General features: G+C 40.2%; 1 protein-coding gene across 1 annotated transcript; it reads left to right on the plus strand.

Moving 5' to 3' along the window:
- The first annotated feature begins 839 nt into the window (after positions 1–839).
- Positions 840–5,756, plus strand: LOC108471159 (putative disease resistance RPP13-like protein 1). Its single transcript, XM_017772761.2, has 2 exons — positions 840–5,409; positions 5,537–5,756. The coding sequence occupies exon 1, from the start codon at positions 1,116–1,118 to the stop codon at positions 5,358–5,360; it is 4,245 nt and encodes a 1,414-aa protein (XP_017628250.1). The 5' UTR covers positions 840–1,115; the 3' UTR covers positions 5,361–5,409; positions 5,537–5,756.
- The last annotated feature ends 5,200 nt before the right edge of the window (positions 5,757–10,956 follow it).

The raw sequence follows: 10,956 nt of genomic DNA on the forward strand, positions 1-10,956 counted from the left end.
TAATGTTATTAATTAGTTTAATATTTTTATAATGTAATTAATTAATTCAAATAGTTAATAACTTAATGTCGTTAACTTTTCAATTAAAATAATACGTGATTATATATAATTTAAAAGTAGATTTATAAATCTAAATGTACGAAGTGTAGAGACATAGAGTCATAATTGTTTGAGCTTGATTGATTGAGGCATCTGGCTAGTTGACCCGCAAACTAATATGAATCAGTTGAACCAAGAAAAAAATCAATTGAGCTGGTTTTCTTTTTGTTTTTTTAAATATATTTCTTTTTTTTAATGATTTATTCAATTGGACAATACAAATTCCAATAACTTGACCAGTTCAACCACCGGTCCGATTCTGAAAATCTTGCTTAGAATATATCTTAATTTTTAAAATTTTACTCTGTAATTTGATATAAATAAATAATCAATTTAATGCGAAGCTTACACAAACCATACTAGTAATTTTATTAATAAAAGGACCACAATTAGTGCATAACAAATCATAGCAAACTCATTCTCCTTCGTAATTAGATGAAAATTTGTAATTAAAAAATCTGTCAAAAACCCTTAAATGGATAGATATTACACGTTTTAATGGATGATTCTTTTATATAAATAATTATTATATCATAAAAGTGTTCAAAATCATTTTAAAATATTTTTGTGACTATAATTACAATTATTATGAGGTGCAGCATTAAAAAAATCATTAGCAGAAAGATTAGACAATTACTAACATAAACAGAAGATTCATACTCGTACATTATTAACATAAAAGCTACATAAATTATGAACAAAATAAAATAAAATAAAATAAAAGCTACACGTATAAATGCAGGCAGATAAGAAATGAGTGGCCGCTATAATTTCGTCATCAATACGATGCTAACCTCCAACGACCACTTGGGGTCCATCTTCTTCATCAATATTCATTGACTTCCAACTCATTGTCTCATAGTCTGAATTATTAGATGCTTAAAAGACATTGTACCAAGTTCTTCAACTTTTACTGTTTATACAGTATTCCCATCTCCATTTCTTTCAGCTTTTTAGGCCCTGAATTCCATTTTGCTTGATCGTTTCTCTCTTTAGCTTCTTTCACATAATTCCCCATGTCTGCCATTGGGGAGGCTGCCCTTTCAGGGTTTTTGGAGCTGTTGTGGGGCAGGTTGCTCGACTCTGCACTCAACTTTGTTGCTGATCACAAGCAACTCCGCCAGCAGCTGAGCCAGTGGAAGTCCATATTGCCAGATATCCAGGCAGTGCTGGATGATGCTGAGGAGAAGCAGATCAAGAACAGGGGTGTGAAGAATTGGTTGGAGGATCTCCAAGACTTGGCTTACGATGTGGATGACATCTTGGATGACTTCGCTTATGAAGAGTTATCTCTCAAGCTCCAAAAAACTCAAGCTCAAGCCAGCACTAGTAAGATACAGAAACTCATTCCTACCTGTTTTACTGGTACTAGTTTCAATCCCAAGGCGACTTCTTTTCTGTTCAAGAATACCATGATTCCCAAGGTGAAGGACATCACTGATAGACTGAATAGTTTGGCTACTCGAAGAAGTAATTTGGGGTTGAGTGAGATCCTGTCTCAAGCTGCAACCTCCAAGGGAAAGCAAACCGGGCTGCAACCAACTTCCGTAATGGATGAAGCCGTGGAGTATGTAGGTAGAAACAAGGAGAAGCAAGAAATGATTGAGTTGCTCAAAGGTAATAACTCTGACGGAGTTTCAGTCCTTTCCATTGTCGGCATGGGAGGGATGGGTAAAACAACTCTTGCTCAACTTGTTTACAATGATACCACCATCAACGAGTTTTTTGATCACAAAGCCTGGGTATGCGTTTCTGATGACTTTGATGCAATTAAAATAACAAAGGAAATTTTACAGTCCATCACTTCTGAGCCATGTGCTTACAGTGACTTAAATTTACTTCAAGTTAAGCTGAAGGAGAAGTTGTTCCGGAAAAAGTTCTTGCTTGTTCTAGATGACATTTGGAACGATAGTTACAATGATTGGACCATCTTACGGTCTCCGTTTGGAGTAGGGACCAGGATCATTGTAACCACTCGGCTTCAAAATGTTTCATCCAATGTGAATCCAGTGAAAGCCTTTTTCTTGGATAAATTACCGCATGATGATTGCTTATCCATATTAACACAACATGCTCTAAATGCAATAAATTTCAATGGACATCTCCAACTTAAAGAAGTTGGGGAGAAAATAGTGATAAGGTGCAATGGCTTACCTTTGGCCGCAAAAGCCATCGGAAGCTTACTACGCACGGCTAAAGATCATGGAGAATGGGAAAGAATATATGAGAGCGAGATATGGGACTTACCAGAAGATCGGTGTGGCATAATTCCAGCTTTGCGATTAAGCTACCATCACCTTCCATCGCGTTTGAAACGATGCTTTGCATATTGCTCTTTACTTCCTAAAGATTATGAATTTGAGGAAGAAGAAATGATCTTGCTATGGAGAGCAGAGGGTTTCTTGCTACAAGAAGTTAAACTTCGAACTAAAGATCTTGGAAATCAATATTTTCAAGATCTAGTGTCGAGGTCATTTTTTCAGATATCTAATAAAGATAAATCCCGATTTGTAATGCATGACCTTATCAATGATTTAGCTCAACTAGTTGCAGGAGAGATATGCTCCAAATTGGAAGGTGACAAGAAACAGAAGTTCTCAATTCGCACTCGACATTCTTCTTATGTTGCCAGCGAGTATGAGACAGTGAAAAAGTTTGAAGTATTTGATAAAGCGAATTCTTTACGCACTTTTCTACCTTTTGTGTTTCCAAGTTATTATCAGGAGTTTTATATAACTAATGTTATGCTGGTTGATTTGTTGCCAAGACTTGGCTACTTAAGAGTGCTGTCGTTGTGTGGGTATCACATCACTGAATTGCCTGATGTTTTAGAAAAATTAAAGCAGCTTCGCTACTTAAATTTTTCTTACACCAAAATCAAATGTCTACCTGATTCTTTGTGTACTCTTTACCATTTGGAAACTTTATTGTTAAAAAGTTGTTACAAGCTTCAAAAGCTACCCTCGAAGATGGAAAATGTTGTCAACCTGCAATATCTTGATATCAGCGGTGCTAGCTTAATAGAAAGGATGCCTGTTGGAATTGGTTCGCTAATTAATCTTCAAAGGTTATCCGATTTCATTATAGAGGAAGGTGATGGACATCATATCAGAGAATTAAAATATTTGCTAAGCCTCGGAGGTAGTTTTCGTCTTTCTGGATTGGAGAACGTTAATGGTGAAGATGCAGTGGATGCCAAGTTAAATGAGAAACAAGGGATTGATCGCTTGGTATTGCAATGGGGTACAGACTTTAAGAAAGATACAAGGAACAATGAAATTGAAGAATGGGTGTTAAACTCTCTTTGTCCTTCGAAAAAGCTTGAGCATCTTGTAATTCAGAATTATGGTGGTGCAAAATTCTGTACTTGGATAACAGATTCTTCCTTCAAGAATATGTTGTCATTGGAGCTTCGCAACTGTAAAAATTGCAAATCAGTACCATCAATTGGAAGGTTGCCATTCTTGAAAGATCTTTTAATTGGTGGTTTGGATGAGGTAAACAATATTGGAGTTGAGTTGTTCGGAGAAAATCAATCGAATGCATTTCCATCATTAGAGACTCTGTGTTTTGAGGGTATGCCAAACCTGGAGGAGTGGGACCCATGTGAAGGTGATGAGCAAGCTTCGAAATTCCCCAACCTTCATAAGCTTTCAATCAGAGAATGTCCTCAATTGTTGGGAAGGTTGCCAACCATTCTTCAATCCTTGCAGAAACTTGAAATCCGTAAGTGCAGGAGATTGATTGTTTCGATTTCAAATTTTCCTTTGCTGCTTGAATTAAGAGTTGAAGGGTGTGGAGAATTGGTTGATGAAGGCTCTTCTACAGAGGAGGTTGCCTCTTTAAAAAGTGTGTCTCTTTCAGACATTTCAATGTTTAATATTTCAACAGAGCGGATGATGTTGAGATTTGCAAACTCAGAAGACTTTAACATCTTTGGTTGGAAGAAGTTGGAATCTTTATCACAAAATGGGTTAGGATTAGTAGGGCATCGTTTCATTGAAATTTATGATTGTCCCCAACTGGTCTGTCTGGAAACAGAGGATGAGAGATTGCAACTTGACAAGATACCGGATGTTGAATCTCTGAGAATAAGAAAATGTAGAAGGCTCAAGAGACTACCAAAAGTCTTGCATTCTTTCACATATCTTACAAGAATGAGACTTGAGAGGTGTTCAAACTTTGTTTCTTTTGGAGAGAGTAACTTCCCCCCTGCTTTAAAAAAGCTAGAGATTTGGGGGTGCATGAATTTGCAATATTTAGTTGATAAAAAAGAAAATAATAAGAGTATGAGCAGTGACACTTGTCTTCTTGAGCACTTAGACATACTATTCTGCCCATCTCTAATATGGTTATCATCAAGGGGTGATATATGCAATCGGCTTCAACATCTGGAAGTTAGCAGTTGTTCAAAGCTAGGTAGCTTATTTTTGAATGCCAAGTTACCCGTAATGCTTAAACATCTACATATTTGGAAGTGTCCAATGTTGGAATGCATAGCCCAAGACTTCCATGAAACTACTTATCTCGAAAGCATTTTTATCTGGGGTGGTCAAAATATTAAATCATTACCCCAAGGATTAGACAAGCTCACCCATCTTGAGAAGATTCAACTTGATGGTTTTTCAAGTCTGGTTTCATTTGAAGAAAGTGGGTTGCCCACCACAAATCTCAAAGCTTTCTTGATTTCCAATTGTGAAAATTTTGTAGCACTTCCCGACTGCATCAACAATTTCCCCTTCCTTCAGAAATTAAAGGTTTGTGAGTGTTCGGCTGCCATACCTTTTCCAGAAAAGGGTTTCCCTACTAACCTCACATCACTTGAAATCTCAAACGCACCCAAAATTTATACATCACTTGTTGAATGGGGATTAAACAGACTCTCCTCTCTTCAACAACTCACCATCAGCGGTGCTGGATGCTCAAATGTGGTGTCATTTCCAGAAGAAGGGATAGGAAAGGCGCTGCCTCCTTCTCTCACCTTTATCTGCATCCGCGAGTTTGAGAATCTGGAATTCACGTGCTCCAAGGGATTTCACCACCTCACCTCTCTTCAAGAATTACAGTTCAGTAATTGTCCTAAGCTCGCATCTCTTCCGGAAAAAGATAAGCTTCTCTCGCTTGAGCGGCTATATATTTGGGGTTGCCCGTTGCTAGAAGAAGGGTGCGGTAGGGGCAAAGGACGAGAGTGGTCCAAGATTTCCCACATACCTTTTGTGTTTATTCAGTATAAAACAGTCATCCCAAGGCGATTAGATTGAAACTTCAGCAGCAAAATCCGGCACTGATTTCTCCACTTTCATACAAAAGGTGTGGAACCATTTTAAACATTGATCAATATCATAGCTTTTTTAGTTTGATTTATGTGATTGTCCTCAGGTGCAAGATGATAAAAGCAACCAGACTTATATATATAATTTGTATTCAATTTTTGCAGGCATTTAAAGCTAAATTGGCGAAAAATAGTGGATAAATGCAACTGATATGCTTTAGCAACCATTATTCAGCAAATTGAATGTTCTGTTTTCATCCGCATGTTCTAATTTCTAAGTTTCCTTTGTAAATTTGTTTGAATGGGTCTGCGCAGATTATATATATTCAATTTTTTCATCTCTTAATTATGCAATGCTATCCCCATGCATGAGATACCAATATAACGAAGGAAGTTCCATCTTATTTACTGCATCGTACAAAGAAAGTATGCTGTTTTTCTATCACTATGAAGTTCCACTAATTTGAAAAGCTTCACCTTCCCACTTCTTCTGCACTTACAGTGATGTTATCAATGTTTATGATAGATCAATACATAAAAGGACTATAGGTTGTAAGGAGAATTTGTTCTTCTGGTATTCCTTTCCACACTCAAACCACAGGTATTGAAAGAATACACAAGAAGAAATAGTACTCACAAGGTAATGAATTATCATACTCTAATTAATCTGTTTACAACGTATGCTTATATAGGAAGATGAAGACTAAACTGCTGTCAACAGAATATAACAGATTACTAACTTTGTAACTGACTGCCTAACCACAAAGCTAGACTACATATTAAGCACATGCACACGTATTAGATACTATAACATTCATCCAACTTCTTCAAGTGGAACGACCTGAAGAGAATTACGAAACCGAGTAAAAGTAGACACAGACAACGGTTTAGTGAGAATATCGGCCACTTGGTCACAGGCAGGAACTTCCCCAACAACCAACTCTCCACTGGCCACCTTTTCCCGAACAAAAAATAGATCAAGTTCAACATGTTTAAACTTGGAGTGCAGAACTGGATTAGCTGCAACCGCGACGGCACCAGAATTATCACACCACACTGTAGGAGAATCTACTGAGCTTAATTTTAATTCTGCCAATAAAGAGGTTAGCCAAGCGACATCACTAGTGGCAGCAGCCAGACTACGGTATTCAGCCTCTGCCGTTGACCGAGAGACAACTTGCTGTTTCTTGGAACACCAAGATATAGGTGTATGACCATAATACACACAGAACCCCGTAGTGGACCGACGATCATCAAAATCACGCCCCCAATTAGCATCGGCATAACCGACCAACGAAAGCCGCCGGATGGCTTAAAAGCAAGCCATAAGAAAGAGTTCCACGTAAATACCTAAGAATGCGTTTTAACGCTACCATATGTAGACTAGTAGGAGCATGCATAAATTGGCACACCCTATTAACAGCATATGCAATATCAGGCCGGGTTAACACAATATACTGAAGAGCACCAGCAAGGCTACGGTATTCAGTTGGATCAGCAAGATACTCACCTTCATCTTTAGACAACATGGGAGTGCTTACCATCGGTGTATGAACACTTTTGGCAGTAGACATAGAAGCCCGAGCAAGAAGCTCCCGAACGTATTTGCACTGACTCAAGTGAAGACAACCAGAGGAAAACCGATTGACCTCAATCCCCAAGAAATAATGAAGATCACCCATATCCTTTAGGGCGAACTTTTTGTGTAACTGTTGAACAAAACAATCTATTCCATCAATTGAACTGCCAGTAATAACAATATCATCCACATAGACAAGCACATACAGAGTGCAATCGGAGGAAGAACGAACAAACAACGACGCATCTGACTTTGATATTATAAAACCAGTAGAAACAAGGAACTGTTTTAACTTGTCAAACCAGGCACGAGGAGCTTGCCTTAAGCCATATAAAGCTTTAGTTAGATGACACACCAGCTTCTCACCATTAGAGCCATGTTGCACAAAACCCGGTGGTCACCGATAAACACGCCATCGCGAGATCACCATTCAGAATGCATTATTGACATCAACTTGTCGAAGTGGCCACCTTTGGTCACAAAGAATGAGAGAATAACACGAATGGTAGCGAGTTTGACCACCGGACCAACGTCTCCGTAAAATCACATCCGGGTACCTGTGAACAACCCTTGGCCACTAATCGTGCCTTGCGACGATTAATTGTTCCATCAGGATTCTTCTTTATTTTAAACAACCATTTGCAACCAATCGCTTTCCGACCGGGAGGAAGAGAACAAAGCTCCCATGTAGAGTTCGCTATCAAAGCATCATATTCAGCTTGAACAGCTAACCGCCAATCGGGATGAGCAAGCGCATCCTCAACCGAACTCGGCTCAAGTTCAACATTAGCTGCACACAGAGCTTTGGGTTTAAAAATACCAGCCTTAGATCGAGTAATCATACCATGAGTATTAGTTGTAGAAACAGGTTCACTAGGAATAACTGGAGTAGATATGGCCTCTTCTCGGATAATAGTTCCTGAGACATCTGGCAAATCGTCAGAACAAGGACAAGTACCACGGCAAGTAGCAGACGAATCACGCAGAACAGAGTCACAATTATGACTTCCCAGAGGAACCCCAGTTGTAGAAGCAGATGACAATCCAGGTTCCGTAGTGGAAAACGATCGAACTACAGGGACATATGTAGTAGTACCTGATGACGTCTGGTCACTAGCAGAAGAAGAGACTGGAAACAGAAACCGATTTTCATCAAACACAACATGTCGAGACACAACAACCTTACCATCGGGTGTCAGACAAAAATACCCTTTATGATGCGCACTATACCCTAGAAATGTAGATGGTTGGGAGCGAAACTCAAGCTTGTGTTTACCAAACGGTCGTAAATATGGAAAACAACAACAACCAAACACTCTCAAATGATCATAAGTTGGTTCATGATTGAATAAACTTTGATACGGGGACCGTCCGTCCAACACAGGGGTGGGCAACCGATTAATAAGATGAACTGCACTGCAAAAGGCATAGCCCCAATAGTTCATTGGTAAATGGGCTTGAGCCAAAAGAGTAAGACCAGTCTCCACAATATGTCTATGCTTACGTTCGGCGACACCATTTTGCTCAGAGGTATGAGGACAGGAGACTCGATGAAGTATCCCTTGACTAGCAAGAACAGACGAGAAAGCACGAAACTCACCACCCCAATCACTTTGAAATTTTTTAATACTCTTCCCGAACTGAGTGAGAACCATTTTTTGAAATTGACCAAAACACTCTACGGCTTGAGATTTGCGACTGATCAGATATACCCAGGTAAACCGACTAGTCATGTCAATGAACGAAACATAATACAGATTTCCTTCACAGGGAATAGCAGCTGGTCCCCACAAATCAGAAACAACCAATTCAAACAGATCAACATACTTTGTTTTAGAATGAGCAAAGGGCAACTTATGCGATTTCCCTTTTTGACAGGCAACACAAACATTATCAAGACGATTTTTAGTTATAGAAATACGACAGTTATCTAGAACAGCTTTTACAACATTAGGAGCAGGATGTCCCAGCCTTTTATGCCACAACGCAAAGATATCATCAGCTGTAGAAGATCGTTGAACACCGATGTTGTTAACCGATGGAGACAAAACACTGGACCCGGCTGAGAACTGATAGAGCCCTTCACGAACTTGGCCCCGCATTAAGATTTTCTGGGTCTGGATGTCCTTAATCACACAATATGAAGGGTGAAACTCAAAAAACACATTGTTGTCAGTAGCAAACTTAGACACCGATAATAAATTTTTCCGAATACTAGGCACACATAGCACATTCGTAAGATGTAACAATTTCTTTTCTGTAGAGAAATGTGTATTCCCAATGGATGATATTTTGGAAGAGACCCCATTACCCATTAAAAGAGAAGAAGTACCTGTATAAGGAGTGGAGTCATGTAAATCGGAAGCATTCTTACAGACGTGATGGGTAGCCCCCGAGTCTGGGCACCAGGATGTGCTCCCGACCAAACAACGGAACATAGAGTCTCAGAATTAAAATTGAGTCATATGCGAAGCATCGAAATAATCCGAGGCATGCAACTCAGGAAGTCGAGGAGGAAGCCCAACAAACTGAGACGAGTCATACGGAGATGAGGCAACACTGAACACACGAGCACGTGGTTTTGTTCGCCATGGAGCCTCATGAACAGTCTGCCAAGATCGATCAACACCAACACAATTTGCAGAGGGCTCATGTATAAATTGACCATCAGGTGTACGGGATCGAACCGACCTACTAGGCCCACGTGACCTTAAACCCCCTTTACCATACGCATTGCCCAATGAATCATTATACACTTGAAACCCCATATCACCAAAGTCACGCCCACTATCATATGGATTTGGATCATCACTAATGCGTGGCCCATTTCCATGTTTAATAAATGGATTTAATCCATTATTTCTAGTCCCTGCATGTGACCCACGTGAAACACCATTTGCCAATTCATAATTTGGCCAAACAAAAGGCCTCCAATTTTGACCGAAACTTCCATAATTTTGACCGAGGCCATTCTCTCTTACTCGATCATCATCTCGCCCAAAACCAGATGCAAAGCCTTCCCGTCGAACCACCGGTGCATCATCCGGCGATTGCTCATCACGACTATACCGATAATAACATCGCTGCGCAAGATGTCCATATCGACTACAAATTTGGCACTGGACTCTCGGTCGAAACGAACGCCCTCGGCCACGAACAAAAGAACGACCCCTTCCCCGAAATGAACCATCCGTCGAAGGAAGAGGTGGCCCTTCAACTGTATTCGCAGCAACTAACACCTCCTGAGCGGACCGAACTTGGCGGGCTTCACACTCGATCAAAGTATCGACTATGCGTTGAAACGGCAATGGTCCGGTAGAGAGAGACACAGAGGAAACGACCGCGTCAAACTCAGAGGAGAGTCCAGCAAGGAGAACCGCCGTCCGTTCGGCCTCCGAGATCTGAGATCCAGATGCTGCAAGAAGAGCGCACAAGCTGGTGATCTTATTCACATAGGAACGAATAGAAAGACTACCTTTCCGGAGAGAATGGAGTTCGTGGCGCAACTGTGATTGCTTCGTACTAGAATCGGCTGCAAACAAATTGTTCGCCACGATCCAAACATCACGAGCGGTGCGAACATCAGTAAAAGAGGACAAAAATGACGCACTGATGGTAGATAACAACCAAGATGTAAGTAAACTGTCTTGTTGATCAAAGACCGAAACAACCGGATTCACAACAAGATCACCGTCGGGAGAGTGAATAAATCGCGCCGGAGCCGTCAATGAGCCATCAAGAAGCCCAAACAATCCGTAGCCACGAAGGATAAGCCTGACCTGCTGCTGCCATTGAACAAACGTGCCTTCATCCAGTTTAACAACCTCGTGTCGAGGAAAAGAGGTGACCACTCGGTCACCAAGAAAAGCCGAGCCACTAGGCTCAACAGAATCGGATTCGGTAGAATGCGTGTTAGCCATGCCCAAAGATCACCGAGCGACTGATACCATGAAAGAATACACAAGAAGAAATAGTACTCACAAGGTAATGAATTATCATACTCTAA

Source organism: Gossypium arboreum, chromosome 11 (assembly GCF_025698485.1).
Source record: "Gossypium arboreum isolate Shixiya-1 chromosome 11, ASM2569848v2, whole genome shotgun sequence".
NCBI classification, from domain to species: domain Eukaryota; kingdom Viridiplantae; phylum Streptophyta; class Magnoliopsida; order Malvales; family Malvaceae; genus Gossypium; species Gossypium arboreum.